Source organism: Sarcophilus harrisii, chromosome 3 (genome assembly GCF_902635505.1).
Source record: "Sarcophilus harrisii chromosome 3, mSarHar1.11, whole genome shotgun sequence".
In the NCBI taxonomy this organism is placed as follows: Eukaryota; Metazoa; Chordata; class Mammalia; order Dasyuromorphia; family Dasyuridae; genus Sarcophilus; species Sarcophilus harrisii.
Genome location: NC_045428.1, coordinates 179,256,271 through 179,273,060, shown reverse-complemented (window position 1 = coordinate 179,273,060; position 16,790 = coordinate 179,256,271). Strand labels below are relative to the sequence as shown.

Sequence of the window (16,790 nt, the reverse complement as noted above, 5' to 3'; positions counted from 1 at the left end):
TTTTTTCCACCTAAGAAGCTGTGCTTGAACAATACCTCTCATTCAAATTCAGATAAGATTCATTAATCCTTCAATCATTTGTGATTTCATCCCAATAGGTTTTGAATCCAGTAGCACAGATTTCAGTTTCTCAGAACTATAATTAAAGGTCTTCATGAGTTGCTGTAATTGAAAAAATTCACCACCTCATGGTTAGTCCCCTAGTGATCAAACTCTCTTCACGGATCCTCATATAAACATAAAATTTGTTATGTCCTTATACATTCCTTCCATCTTAGGATAGGACCTGTTAGCATCTGTTTGAGTGGTATTTCTTTTGAGAACAAGAGGGCATCATTATGCAACAATAGCTCATTAGATTAGGGTTGGTTACTAAGATAAAATAAATTTCAAATTGAATTTTCACTCGGTAAGTCAAGGTGTTTATTAAAACCTTCTTTGCAAAGAATATCAAGGTGCTATGTAGTTACCAAAAAATGTATATGACATAGTCCTTGTTTTTGAAGAACTTGAAACATGTTTAAACAGATAAAAATAAAACTGAAGTGATTGACATAACCTATAATTAGGTTGTAAATTATCCTGCTGTGTCTAATTGATAAATGCCATGGTTAAAATAAAACTTCAATCAGTTCTGAAAAGATCAGCAGAATTTAGATTTTTACTCAGTTTCAATATTTTTACTGAACTTCTACTCTACTCTTTTAGTAAAATATGCAGTATGAAAGTATTTGAAATGAAAATCTTTTCATGAAAACCTAAACACAATTTACTAAGCTAAGAAAATTAAAATAATCACTCTATATGATTTAATAAAATATGTAAAGTCCAAAGCGATTTTAAAAATCATCTTAAACAATATTCATTCTTATGCTCTTGCTATTTTTACATTTCTTGTTAATAGAATAGATTTCATGAATGTTAATTATGCTGAACCATTTTCTTCAATGATTGCTACTTTTCCTTAAAAAAAGAATTAAAATTTAACTGATTTATAAAAGTAATTGTTTTTGTTAGTTATGATTTCTTTTCACAAAATCAAAAAGGAGAAAGTATTATCACTTCAGTAGAAGTAGAAAAGGACATAGAGATAGAAAAAATATAAGAAAATTACTTCAGACCTTGTCCATTAAAAGAGAAATGAAGAAATTTTGTTTGTGTATGTGTATAAATATAAATAAATAAATAAATGTGTGTGTGTGTGTGTGTGTGTGTGTGTGTGTGTGTGTGTTTGTATCCTTGAAAACACACATACAATTGCATAGTAAAAATAATAATGCCTGTAAATTTAAAATGTAAAGAAAAATATGCTACTCTGAAGATGTAGTCAGCTCTATAAAAGCATCAGGGAAAAATAGCCTTTTTTTCTCCTGTTTTCAAGGATACCCTTCCTGCATCTATCCTTAGGCTATTTTCATAAAGATGTTATAGGGATGAGAAAGAGAGAATACGAATTGGTAATTATGTCTCAAGTTGTTCTCTTCTGGGGGCGGGGAGGAACCCAACAACCCATCATTACTGGTCTTTCCAATTTCTTTTTTTTTTTTTTTTATAAATTTGAAATATCTTGCTTTTAACATCATATAATCTGTATAAACTGATGGACAAAGAATGATGAATTTTTTTGTTCACAGAATCCTTGACTACCTTAAAGGGAGAGCACTCACATTGACAGAATCACTAATCCTAGAAATAAGAAGTTTTGCCTTAGCGCAGATTTCTTTTGTTTGTATTTTGTCAGGCCCAACAACTTTTCTGACATCTTAAGTGCCATTACTTCTTTTTCATACAGTAAATCAAAGGTGGTAGGATTAAAGTGTATTTTCTTCTTCCTACTGAGCAAAAAAGATTATTATTAAATCTTACTTCATGTATTGTTTATAGAGTACAAAAACATAATATCTCAGTAGAACAAAATGTTTCCTTAAAGACAACTTTCAGACAAGTTGTCTTACCTGTCTATGTTAAAATCATTCAACCTTCTGTAATATCTATTCTGTCATAGAGATGGTGTCAAAGATTATCTATATCAATGATCTGAGTGTTAACACTCAGCAAAGAATCTTGTTTGCTAATATCATATAGAATTTATTGTTTAAGTACAGATAAAATAGCAATTTCTTGTTAAGATCAAGGTTTATCAGATTCTCCTGTTTTCAAATTTTATATTGCTGACTATGTGTAGACCTGGAACCTCCTAATCCAGATATATCTAAAGCCATTTGAAAGAGATTTGCCTGGGAGCAGCTATGTGGTAAAGCACCAGCCCTGAAGTGAGGAGGACCTGAATTCAAATTTGACCCCAGACATTTAACACTTCCTAGCTGTGTAACCTTGGGCAAGTCACTGAACTCCAATTGCCTCAACTCCCTCTCCCTCATTAATTAATTAATAATAATAATGATAGATATTTGCCCAGGGCAGGGGGAAGGGAAGAGAATACATACTTATATACCATCTATGTTCCAGACACTGTGCTAAGAACTTTACAAATGGGGAGGTAGAACTAAGATATTGGAGTAAAGATAGGAATTTTTCTGTCTCTCCCCTAAATCTCTCCAAATTCCTTTAAATAATGACTCTGCACTTTATAAATGTTATCTTGTTTGACCCTGCCAACAATCCTGCAATATAGGTACTTACATTACCCCCATTTTGCAGTTGAGGAAACTGAGGTAAACAGAGATTCAGTGACTTGCTCTGTCACATAGCTATACGTGTCAAGTCTTCCTGGCTTCAGAGCCAGTACTCTATCTACTTATCTAAACTGTGCATGGAGAAGACAAAATAAGATGATACATTTCCAGAATTATACCATGTGTTTGAATGAACAACCCCAGTAAGTTAGTCCATTATTATGTTTGTGTATAAGTATGTGTGCATACAGATGGATAATCAACAGGGTTAGGAAACAAAATAAACAAGGAGATTTAGCTGGATTGCATTTGGTTAATTGTATAGGATTTTCAGTTATCTGAGATTGCTAGCACCTTCAAAAGTCCATCTTTTTAACATCTATATTCCCTGATGATGCTTCTTCTCAGAAGAACTTGAGAAAAGCATTGGCGCATGCTTTGTACTCTGTACTGCTCCACCATATTATCAGCAATGACTTGCGTCCAAGTTATCATAAGACAATATCAAGAACATATGTAACTGGAAGAAGGTGTTAAGATTGTAATGTATTAGAGACGATGGCCTGGGGTGCTTATATTGGCATCCTTATGATATTAAATTTAGAGACAAAAAATGGACAAAACTTAGATAGAGTGGAAAGTAATTTGTACATTGTGTTTTTTGTTATTGGAGAGAGCACCCATACCACTTTTGAGGTCATAAATGCATCAAATATTGAAAATATATTCAGAACAAAATTAAATTACTGAAACCACATGCAACATTTATTAATCTTTCTAAAACAGTGTATATCTGGATACAAGGATTAGAAATAGTTATTTTTGACAGAGAGCCAGCAAAATCAAAACCCGACTTTTCTATTTTGTAATTGAATGTTCACAAAGTAAAAGTGAAAAGTGTATTCAGTTTTTTCTGTATATAGCTTTTATTCTTTTTTTATTATAATAACTTTTTTATTGACAGAACCCATGCCAGGGTAATTTTTTACAACATTATCCCTTGCACTCACTTCTGTTCTGATTTTCCCCCTTTCTCCTTCCATCCCCTCCCCTAGATGGCAAGCAGCCCTATATATCTTAAATATGTCGCAGCATATCCTAGACACAATATATGTGTGCAGAACCAAACAGTTCTCTGGTTCCACAGGGAGAATTGGATTCAGAATGTAAAAATAACCCGGGAAGAAAATCAAAAATTCAAACAATTTACATTCATTTCCCAATGTTCTTTCTTTGGGTGTAGCTGTTTCTGTCCATCATTGATCAATTGAAACTGAGTTAGGGTTCTTTGTCAAAGAAATCCACTTCCATCAGATTACATCTTCATACTCTATCGTTGAAGTATATAATGATCTCCTGTTCTGCTCATTTCACTTAGCATCAGTTCATGTAAGTCTCTCCAAGCCTCTCTGTATTCATCCTGCTGGTCATTTCTTACAGAACAATAATATTCCATAACATTTATATACCACAATTTACCCAACCCTTCTCCAATTATTGGGCATATTCATTTTCCAGCTTCTAGCCACTACAAACAAGGCTACCACAAACATTTTGGCACATACAGGTCCCTTTCCCTTCTTTAGTATCTCTTTGGGGTATAAGCCTAGTAGTAGCACTTCTGGATCAAAGGTATGCACAGTTTGATAACTTTTGGGCATAATTCCAGATTGCTCTCCAGAATGGTTGGATTCGTTCACAACTCCACCAACAATGCATTAGTGTCCCAGTTTTCCCATAACCCTTCCAACATTCATCATTATTTTTTCCTGTCATCTTAGCCAATCTGACAGGTGTGTAGTGGTATCTCAGAGTTGTCTTAATTGGCATTTCTCTGACCAATAGTAATTTGGAACACTCTTTCATATGAGTGGAAATAGTTTCAATTTCCTCATCTGAAAATTGTCTGTTCATATCATTTAACCATTTATGAATTGGAGAATGTCTTGATTCTTATAAATTAGACTCAATTCTCTATATAATTTGGAAATGAGTCCTTTATCAGAACTTTTAACTGTGAAGATGTTTTCCCAGTTTGTTGCTTCCCTTCTAATCTTGTTTGCATTAGTTTTGTTTGTACAAAGGCTTTTTAATTTGATGTAATCAAAATTTTCTATTTTGTAATCACCAATGGTCTCTAGTTCATCTTTGGTCACAAATTTCTTCCTCCTCTACAGATCTGAGAGATAAACTATCCTATGTTCCTCTAATTTATTTATAAACTCGTTCTTTATGCCTAAATCATGGACCCATTTTGATCTTATCTTGGTATACGGTGATAAATGTGGGTCCATGCCTAATTTCTGCCATACTAATTTCCAGTTATCCCAGCAGTTTTTGTCAAATAATGAATTCTTATTCCAAAAGTTAGGATCTTTGAGTTTGTCAAACACTAGATTGCTATAGTTGACTATTCTGTCTTGTGAACCTGATTTGTTCCACTGATCAACTAATCTATTTCTTAGCCAGTACCAAATGCTTTTGGTGACTGCTGCTTTATAATATTGTTTTAGATCAGGTACAGCTAGGCTACCTTCATTTGATTTTTTTTTTCATTAAGTCCCTTGAGATTCTCAATCTTTTATTATTCTATATGAATTTTGTTGTTATTTTTTCTAGATCATTAAAATATTTTCTTGGAAGTCTGATTGGTATTACTAAATAAATAGATTAGCTTAGGGGTATTATCATCTTTATTATATTATTTCGGCCTATCCAAGAGCACTTAATATTTTAATTATTTAAGTCTGACTTTATTTGTGGAACATTTTTTTAATTTCTCATATAATTTCGACTTTCCTTTGAGATAGATTCCCCAAATATTTTATCTGTCAACAGTTATTTTGAATGGAATTTCTCTTTGTATCTCTTGCTGTTGGATTTTGTTGGTGATGTATAAAAATGCTGAGGAGTTATGGGTTTATTTGATACCTGCAACTTGCTAAAGTTATGAATTATTTCTAATAGCTTTTAGTAGAATCTCTGGGTTCTCTAAGTTTACCATCATATCATTTGCAAAGATTGATAGTTTGGTTTCTCATGCCTACTCTAATTCCTTTAATCTCTTTCTCGACCTCTTATTGCCTAAATAGTGTTTCTAATACAATATTGAATAATAATGGTGATAGTGGCAACCTTGCTTCCTCAGATCTTATTGGGAAAGGTTCAGTTTTCCCATTATAGATGCTTACTGACAGTTTCAAATATATGCTCCCTCATATTTTAAGAAAAAGTCCATTTATTCCTATACTCTCAAGTGTTTTTATTAGGAATGGATGTTGGATTTTATCAAATGCTTTTTCTGCATCTATTGAGATGATCATATGGTTTTTGTTAGTTTAGTTATTGATATAGTTGATTATACTAATAGTTTTCCTAATATTGAACAAGCCCTGCATTCCTGGTATAAATTCTACTTGCTTATAGTGTATTATCCTGGGGATGATTTCTGTAATCTTTTTGCTAATATTTTATTTAAGATTTTAGCATCAATATTCATTAGGGAGATTGGTCTATAATTTTCTTTCTCTGTTTCAGCCTACCTGGTTTAGGTATCAGTACCATGTCTGTGTCATAAAAGGAGTTTGGACTCCTTCAGTCCCTATTTTTTCAAGTAGTTTATATAGCATTGGAGTTCGTTGTTCTTTAAATGTTTGGTAGAATTCATATGTAAATCCATCTGGTCCTGGGGATTTTTTCTTAGGGATTTGGTTAATAGCTTGTTCTATTTCTTTTTCTAAGATGGGACTGTTTAGGATATTTTCTTCTTCCTCTGTTAATCTGGGCAAGCTATATTTTTGAAGGTATTCTTCCATTTCATTTAAGTTGTCGAATTTATTGACATAAAGTTGGGCAAAGTAATTCCTACTTATTGCTCTAATTTCCTCTTTGTTAGTGGCGAGTTGTCCCTTTTCATTTTTAAGATTAACAATTTGATTTTCCTCTTTCCTTTTTTTTATTCAGGGTTTGTCTATTTTGTTGTTTTTTTTTTCATAGAACCAACTCTTAGTTTTATTAATTCAGTAGTTTTTTTTACTTTCAGTTTTATTGATCTCTCCTTTTATTTTTAGAATTTCAAGTTTAGTGTTTGACTGGGGGTTTTTAATTTGTTTCCTTTTCTAGCATTTTAAGTTGCAAGCCCAATTCGTTGATCTTTCTTTCTCTATTTTATTATGCAAGTGGCCTCTAGAGACATAAGTTTCCCTATTACCATTTGGGTACATCCCACATTTGGTATGATGTCTCATTTTGTAGTTTTCTTGGGTGGGGATTAATTATGTCTATGATTTGCTGTTTCACCCAATCATTCTTTAGTAGGAGATTATTTAGTTTCCAATTATTTTTTGGTCTACTTTCCCCTGTCTTTTTGTTGAATGTAATTTTTATTGCATCGTGGTCTGAAAAGGATGCATTTACTATTTCTGCCTTACTGCATTTGAGTTTAAGGTTTTTATGTCCCAATATATGGTCTATTTTTGTATAGGTTCCATGAACTGCTGAAAAGAAAGTGTGCTCCTTTCTGTCTCCATTTCGTTTTCTCCAGAGATCTATCATATCTAACTTTTCTAGTATTCTAGTTTACCTCTTTGACTTCTTTCTTATTTATTTTGTGGTTTGATTTATCTAATTCTGAGAGTGCAAGGTTGAGATCTCCCACTATTATAGTTTTGCTGTCTATTTCTTCTTGCAGCTCTCTTAATTTCTCTTTTAAGAATTTAGATGCTACACCACTTGGTGCATATATGTTTAATATTGATATTGCTTCATTATCTATGCTACCCTTTAGCAAGATATAGTGCCCTTCCTTATCTCTTCTAATTAGATCAATTTTTGCTTTTGCTTGATCTGAGATGAAGATGGCTACCCCTGCTTTTTTTACTTCACCTGAAGCATAGTAGATTCTGCTCCAACCTTTTACCTTTACTCTGCATGCATCTCCCTGCTTCAGGTGTGTTTCTTGTAAACAACATATTGTAGGATTCTGGCTTTTAATCTGTTCTGCTAACCACTTCCTCTTCATGGGGGAGTTTACTCCGTTCACATTTATGGTTAAAATTACCAATTCTGTATTACTTGCCATCTTGTTAACGCCTGTTTATGCTTTTCTCTCTCCTTTCCTCCTTTCCCTCTTTCCCAGTATTAAACTTGTGAGCACCACTTGCTTCTCACAGCCCTACCTTTTTAGTATCTCTCCCCTCGCCTTAGAGTTCCTCCCCCTGTCTTACTCCTTTCCGTCACAGTTTCCTTATTCCCTTCTGCTTAGCTTATTCCTTCCCTTTTCACTTTTCAATGAGGTGGGAGAGGTTTCACTCTAAATTGAATATGTTTACAATTTTTCTCTTAAAGCCAATTCTGATGGCAGTAAAATACCCACTATATTCATCCCCTCCATTCTTTCTCTCAGATATAATAGGGTTTCCTTTTCCTTAGCGAGGATGTAGTACCCCCACTTTATCCTTTTTCTGGTACGTCCTTTCCACCTCTAGTTTCTAGAACAAGGTATACATGTATTCTTTATACATCTTTATAGAAGAAATATAGTTCTCAAGATTTCTTTTTATCTTTTTAGTTTTGTCTTGAGTTCTGTATTTGTAGATCAAACTTTTTGTTAAGTTCTGGTTTTTTCATCAGAAATAGATGAAATTCACTTATTTCGTTGAATGTCCATCTTCTTCCTTGGAAAAAGATGCTCATTCTGGCTGGGTAAGTTATTTTTGGTTGCATACCGAGTTCCTTAGCCTTTTGGAATATCATATTCCAGGCCCTTCGATCTTTTAATGTGGATGCTGCTAGATCCTTGGTTATCCTTTTTGTGGCTTCTATATATTTGAATTGGGTTTTTCTGGCCACTTACATTACCTTTTCCTTTGTCTGCGGGTTCTAGCATTTAGCCATTATTTTCTTGGCGTTTTGATTTTAGGATCCCTTTCAGTAGGTGATTGATGAATTCTTTCAATGTCTATTTTACCCTCTGTTTCTATGACTTCTGGGCCGTTCTCTTTGATAATTTCCTGGAAAAGAGTGTCCAGGCTCTTTTTTTCATCGTATTTTTCTGGGAGTCCAATGATTCTCAGATTGTCTCTCCTAGACCTATTTTCTAGGTCTGTTGTTTTCCCAAGAAGGTATTTCACATTTTTCTCCATTGTTTGATTTTTTTGGTTTTGCTTTACTGATTCTTCTTGTCTCCTCAAGTCATTCAGTTCCATTTGTTCAATTCTGATTTTCAATGAAGTATTTTCTTCATATACTTTTTAAATATCTTTTTCTAATTGTCCAATTGAGTTGTTTTGTTCTATGGAATTTTTTTCTATTTCACCAGTTTTATTTTTAGAGAGCTATTTTCTGTTTCCAGTTCACTAATCCTATTTTTCAAGGATTTTATTTCTTTATCCATTCTGTCTTTAAGTGAGTGGGATGACTTCTCCAGACTCTCTTGCCAAGCCTCCCTCTCCTTTTCCCATTTTTCTTCTAGCTCTCTTGTGAGAGCCTTTTTGATTTCTTCTATGAGATTCATCTGTGCTGAGGAACAGACCATCTCCTCCTTTGGGGATTCACCTGGAGACAGTCTGCTTTTAGTCTCCTCAGGGTTTATAGTCTGCTCTTTATCTATATAGAAGCTGTCAATCGTTAAGGTCCTTTTTAATTTTTTGCTTATTTTGACAGAGAAGAATCAAAGACAAACTAGCAAAGAAAAAAAGAAAAAACAACCCAAATGGAATCTGCTTTTTTGGGGGGCAGGGACTGGGTGGTGTTTCTGAGCTTCCTCTACAGACTGCAGGGGCAGCAGCGAGGCACTAGCAGGGCTGTGCTGAGCCTGCTCTCTGAGACTCTGAGAGTGTGCTGAGACACTGTGGGGGAGGGGTGGCCAGGTCCTGAGAAACTCCAGCTGTTTGGGGATGTATTCTTCACCCCTCAGTGTTTTAGCTTCTCTTTTGGGCTCCTGACTTGCTGCCAGGGCAAAGTATCCAGGCCTGTAGCAAAGCTCTCCCTGCAGAGACGTCTGAGATCATACCCCAACCCCTTCTGGTCTGCTCAGCTTGGCTGTGAGCTGCCTGTCAAGCTCTTGCTGCCGCTGCCTGCCCTCAGCCTGTGCCTGATCTAAAACCATCCCACCCTCGAGCAAAAACAGACTTTTCCTGGCGAATCTCAAGGTCTTCTCTTGGTAACTGTGGGTTTTTTTCAGTCAAACATTAATTCAGAGGCTTGTCATGAAATGAATTCTGAGAGAAAACTCAGAGCTTACACAGCTGTGTTGCCTCCTCTTCGCCATCTTGGCCGGAGTCCGATTTTATTCTTCAATCTTCAATAATACACAAAATGAAATGCATTGTTATAAAGGTTACTTGTTACATTTGGTACAACATAATGAAGTTGTACAAATGGATGAAACATCATACATTATTTTAAGTTGTATTGGGTTTATTTTTCTGTTATGAAAGTCTCTTTGTTTCCCACAGAAATTTGTTCTGAATACTTATATGACTTTACTCTTAACATTTCAAAATCGGGGCATTAAATAATTCCAAATTTGATCATCAAAGTTGAGAGTTAAGTAATTATTAGTAATATTCAATATAATAGAGATTTTTATTAAGCTTTCTTGTTAAAAGACAAGAAATTTTTGGAAATAAAATTATGAAATAATTTGCTGCATAGTACATTTCACTCTTATAAACATTATTTGATGAAGTTAACTAAACATTAACAAAGGAGGGGAAAAGTTTCATTTTTAAAAAATCTTATGCCCTTCTTTGTATGAACTTCCTTGATCATTTGTTTATTTAACAATCTATTAGTTATTTTTATTCATTTAACCAGACTTGTGAATTCCATTTGGTATATGGAGTTATCAAAGAGAAAAATCCCTCCACTTATATATATCTGCAAGTTTTTTGGAGTACTGGAATGTTTCCTGAGATAATTAGAGATTAGGTGACCTGCTCAGGTACACCCAAAGCCAGTATTATTAGAGGTGGAACATGAATCTAGATTATACTGTCCCTCATTAAAAACAGCATTTCCTCTGCCCTGATCATTGTAAGTGATTCTTTATACTCCAAGGAACCTGAAATTAATCTGAATCTGAAATGATTAACATATTGCTTTCAGAGAATCACACAAGCTCTGAGTTGGAAAACTCTCCAAAAGTTCTTTTTTAAAAATAATATGGAATAACAACCCCTTGCTTGACAAATAATTTAGTCCATTAAGAATAGTCTTATATGCACTTTAGATTAAAAGGAAGCAGACTTCAAAGGTGTGGTATATTATGGCTTAGGGAATGTCAATCCAGAATGGATGGGAAGCTCACAAAAAGAAAAGAAGATATCAAGGGAAAAAGTTATAAAAAGAAGGAAAAGGAGAGATGGAAATTAAAAGAGGTTGGCATCAATCCTCTGAGAATTCAACATTTAGGTTATAGAAGACATGAACCGAAAATGGAATTAAGATGTAAATCATAGATGAATACCAAAGTGGGGGATGGTAAGAACTCTGTTAGGAAGGGTAATAGAAAATTCAATAGAACACAAATTCATTGAGGGTAAAATATATCTTGTTTCTCTATTTCTGTCCTTTGCATCTGGTACAGTACCCAGCATATAACAGGCAAACCAAGAAGTACAACTTGAATTAATTGAAATTAACAGAGATAGTAAAGCAACAAAAACACTTAATAGTTGAAGCGTGTGTTATATAACAACATGAGTAAGAAGATAGTAATGAAAGCACTTATCTATTCTTAATTAAGAAGATTCATGTAAAAAAATGAATATAGAAAGAATTGGCCAACTGATTACTCAGTCACAATCTTGGAGAATATGGATTGATTTGGAGTGAGGAAAATGCTATCCTGATTCCATAAATAGGGAAGAGAATGGATCCTGAAAAACTATAGCCTAATGAGCCAGATTTCATTTTCTTGTAAGATTTTGTAATGTACTGTTTAGTACGGACTTAGTATTTAGGATGTTTAGTTTAATTTAAGTACTAAAAAAGGAAACAGGGATTAAAAATATAAAAATTTAGTAATTTATTTAATTTTTATTTCAATTTCAACAACGCATTTAAGAAATGTAGCATCCTATTTTTGTGGAGAAAATAAAGAGATGAGAGCTATGAATATTTCAGTTGTTAGGATTTTTAGTTGCTTTTAATTTTTGTTTTAATTGAAATACAACAGAAACCATCTACTGCACCTATTCTTATCTTCTGTGGCCAAACACAATAAGTCTTCATTTTGCTTCCACACAATTGCTCTTCCAAAACTTGAAGACAGTTTCATGACTTTTCAAGTCTACTTTAAGTTAAATATATTTATCTGATCTCTGTGTAAAAGCTCTTCCTCATCTTCACCATTACTTTGCATTCTGATTCATCATTAGCTCTTAAACATTTTTCTTAATATGTGGAGTCCAGGAGCACTCAGTGCTTTAGATATAGTTTGATCAGAACAGAATACTTCAGGACGTTCTTCACCCTAGTCCTAGACGATTTGCTCCTCTTAATGTAGACTGAAATGGATTCCATATAATGGATTCCATTAAAAAATAATTATCAACATCCTCTATAATGTAGGCTAGAATTTTTCTTGTCCTTGAAATGTATTAAAATTAACTCTGATACTTGAGTGGAAAGAAGGAGTATTAAATTAAATCCTGTTCTATTGACATACTTTTTAAGTCATCTGAGTTCAAAAAAGCCACAAGGAAGTACCAATAGAACCTTATGTTTTTACAGGTCAAGGCTGAGAAACTGCTTTTAACCAACACTTTATCCCTGTTCTGACTGTCATTTCCCTGTTTGACTAAGGAAATTTGTTTTTGTTTTTTAATTTTTATTTATTTATTTATATTAAAAGTTTTTAATTTTCAAAAGATATGCAAGGATAATTTTTCACCATTAACCTTTGCAAAATCTTGTGTCTTGTTCCCCCTTCCCCTCCCTTCTCCCCTAGATACCAAATAATCCAATATATATTAAAAATAGTAAAAATATAAGTTAAATCCAATATATGCATACATATTTATACAATTATTTTACTGCATAAGAAAAAAGCAAAAAGGAAAAAAATGAGAAAAAATAAAATGCAAGCAAACAACAAAAAAAGAGTGAAAGTGCTATATTGTGATCCACTCTCAGTTCTCACAGTCTTCTCTCTGAATATAGATGGCTCTCTTCATCACAAGATCATTGGAACTGCTCTTTGTTATCTCATGTTGAAGAAAGCCATGTCCATCAGACTCAATCATTGTATAATCTTGTTATTGCTGTGTACAATTTCCTGCTTCTGCTCATTTCATTTAGTATCAGTTCATTTAGTCTCTCCAGACCTCTTTGAAATCATCCTGCTGATCATAGAAACCTATTTTTGTTAGTTATAGGAGGCACTGTTAACTTTCTTTACTCTAATCTGAGATACCAGCATTCCCTGAACGGTCTTGTCTACTGTAGCATGTACATTGAATGACATTAAATATGACATTACTAATACTCCTCGAACTTTTTCCTATTAAATGCAATTTAGCCATTCATTCCTTACTTTTTAATCTGTGAAATGTTGTGTGAGATGTTATAATTATACTTATTAAATTTTATGTTGTTAGGTTTGACTCAAAGTCCTAGCCTCTAAGGATCTTTTTTTTGCATTTATATTAAGTCACCTGATTAAGAAGCTTTTTGTTAACTATAAATTTTTCAAACATGTCATATCTTTCTTTTTCCAAGGCATTAATAAAAATGTTAAATTGCATATGGACAAGCAGGGGTCCCTGGGACACTCCATTAGAGATATCTTCCCTAGCTAATGATTTTTTTTTGTTAGTTGATTACAGACTTATATTCCATTGTCTAGCCCACATCTCTCCATTTTATCCACAAAAATAGCATGCTACATTTTTTAAATGCTTTGTTGAAATAAAATTTAAATAAATTTCTAAACTTTTATGATGAGGTATTTTTTAATTTGTTTCCTTTTTTAGTAGTTTCTAAACTAAATAAAACATCCTAAATACTAAGTCCATACTAAACAGTACATTCCAGAACCTTACAAGAAATTGAAATCAGGCTCACTAGGCTATGGTTTTTCAGGATTCATTCTCTTCCCTTTTCATGGAATCATATTCTCCAAGATTGTGACTGAGTTGGCCAATTCTTTCTATATCCATTTTTTTTTTACATGACCCTTCCTAATTAAGAATAGATGGGTGGTTTCATTACTACCTTCTTACTCATGTTGTTATATAACACACACTTCAATTATTTTTGTTCCATGCTTTCCATCCAGTGACCATCTCCCTGAAAGAGAAATGAGAAACAAAATAATGGCTGAACATCTCTATCTTCTTTCTGTCATCTTTTGCTATGATCACATTTTCCCCATGCAGTGGTCCTATTCCCAATTGGCTTCTTCTTTTTTGCTCTGTTATAACAAAAACCCAAGTGTTTTTGTTGCTTTGCTATCTCTGTCAATTTCAATTAATTCAAGTTGTACTTCTTGGTTTGCCTGTTATATGCTGGGTACTGTACCAGATGCTAAGGACAGAAATAGAGAAACAAGATATATTTTACCCTCACTGAATTTGTGTTCTATTGAAGTTTCTATTACCTTTCCTTACAGTTCTTACCATCCCCCACTTTGGTGTTCATCTATGATTTCCATCTTAATTCCATTTTCTGTTCATGTCTTCTATAATCTAAATGTTGAATTCTTAGAGAATTGATGCCAACCTTTTTTTATTTCCATCTCTCCCTTAACTTCTTTTTATAACTTTTTCCCTTGATGTCTTCTTTTTGTGAGCTTCCCATCCATTCTGGATTGTGCATATAAAGACTATTATAAAGACTATATAAAGACTATCCATTCTAAAGTGCATATAAGACTATTCTTATTTTTTCCTTTGCCTCATTATCACAGATTCTAAGGTGGATTAATCATTTAAGTCAGTTACCTCAAAGGTTCTCATTATTTCCACCTCAACAACTGAAAATTACTAATTTAATCTCTCTCTCTCTCTCTCTCTCTCTCTCTCTCTCTCTCTCTCTCTCTCTCTCACTGTGTGTGTGTATGTGTGTGTGTCTCTCTCTTTCCCTACCTTTATCACACACACACTATTTTCTTTTCCTTTCAATTTAATGCCCTTGAGATTAGATTTGCAAGAGTATTCATGAAGATATATTCTTATCAGACATTAGTAAATATACTTTATCTCTTATCAGGAATATGTTATTATTTGTAAGCCATAAAATATAATTCAAGATCTCATTCTTGGCTGTTCTCTTCTTAATCAGCTGTTGTTCACTTATCTAATTTAACTTTCACTTTTGATGCCTTTTTGATAGCAATTATTGTCTCTGATGCCTTTGTCTTCATTTGCTAAGATTGATGAAAGCATTGTCTTGTCCAAGGCATTGGACAATTTTAGAAATATTTCATAAATTCCTTCTGGCATTATCAGTTGTACCCATATGAAATCATTAAAAGTGATCAATAATCATCTAGTCTGACAAGTTATGTAAAGTTCTCTATCATTTCCTAGATAATTGTACTCCCTAAACAACAGACTTATTTCTTAATAGGCATCTCTTGACAAAGAATTACTTCTAAGGCAAATTACCTTCTCAACCAGAAAAGATAGTAAAAAAAAATTTAAACTATTGACTTACTATTGCTTTATTTCTCAAATATTGTTAAATCCCTTTTATCTTTGTTTAGGGAAAGAAATTCATTCTCAATTCTTTATCTAATAGAGTAATCTTTTTCAATGAATATCCTTTTTTATTTTTTCCCTTTAAGATAAATATTTTTCTTTTCCATTTCCACTGAGCAGAGACAGCAGCAAAATAAGAAAATCTTCATAACCAATATTGTATTGTTAAGCAAAGCAAATTTCCGTATTGGCCATTTCCAAAAATGATCTTCAGTAGATTGTGGTACCTTTTTAGTTTCCAATTTTATTACTCTGAAAAGAACTTTTATTCATTTACATTGTATGTCTCTTGTTCCACAGGCTTCACTACTGATTTGTGAACGATCAACAACCCAAGCTTAATACAACTTAAGTTTTCATTGTATGTTTTCAACAGCATTAGTATTAGTAATGTTACAAAACTGAGACAGTTTTAAATGTCTGACCGAAATTCAGAGATCATTACCGAATTTCTTTTTGCATTGCCCTTTTTCATGTGCCTTAAAATAAATAGGAAGTCTATTTTTGCTTTTCTTTGTATCCTCAGTGCTTAACAGAATTCTGGCACATGGTAAATAACTAATTTACACAGACTTTAATTGCAAGCCCATTATGGTTTCATGGAAATAGGGTCAGTGTGGTACATAGAGACATTTGTAGTGTCCCTAAGGATATGTACCTGTAACCCAAGGGAATAACCTTTTCCTTTTTCTTTCCCTGTGGTTTAGCTGATTGTATAGCAAATTACAACAACCAGCTGGATAACAAACAAACAAATCTGATGCTGCCTGAGCCTACCGTGTATGGTGATGTGGACCTGAGCAACAAGATCAATGAAATGAAAACCTTCAATAGTCCAAACCTGAAGGATGGTCGATTTGTTAATGCATCAGGGCAACCCACTCCTTATGCCACCACTCAGCTCATCCAGTCAAACATCAGCAACAACATTAACAATGGCAGTGGAGATTCCAATGAGAAACAGTGGAAACCCTCTAGTCAGCAAAAGCAGGAAGTGGCACCTATTCAATATAACATTATGGAGCAAAACAAATTAAACAAAGGTGAAGAGTTTTGCTTCTCCTTCCATCTTTTTTTTATTTGACATGCTTACTTACTCCTTTGACCACTCTAGATTGAAATTTGTTGGAACTAGCAAGCATAGACTTCTTATGTTAATAATAGGATTTTCTATTTCATGAGTTTCAAAATTACCAATTATCAGTATCAAAGAGTTATTTAACACTACAACAACCTTTGAAGATTGAATTTATTGTAACAAATAAGCAGCTATAATGGAATTTAAAAAATATTTTCATATGGCTTTGAAATAGGTAATAGTCAGTGGAAAAATTGGTAAGGACAATCTTATTCATAAGACATGCTCAGAAGTCAAAATACCTCATATTCTAAATAGACCATCTTATTATTTTCACTCATAGATTGAAGATTATTACTTCTATATGGT

The 16,790-nt window shown here is 33.3% G+C and overlaps 1 protein-coding gene across 5 annotated transcripts in view; it reads left to right on the top strand.

Annotated features, from left to right (window-relative positions):
* The window catches only part of ROBO1 (roundabout guidance receptor 1), a 622,307-nt gene that overhangs the window by 552,818 nt on the left and 52,699 nt on the right, over window positions 1–16,790 (top strand). For 4 of the 5 annotated variants that reach the window (XM_031958836.1, XM_031958837.1, XM_031958835.1 and 1 more), the window contains one exon: window positions 16,051–16,386. The exons of the other annotated variant lie outside the window; for it this stretch is intronic. In XM_031958836.1, coding sequence (XP_031814696.1) covers window positions 16,051–16,386 — 336 coding nt within the window. The remainder of the gene's footprint in view (window positions 1–16,050; window positions 16,387–16,790) is intronic. 5 annotated transcript variants of the gene reach the window in all.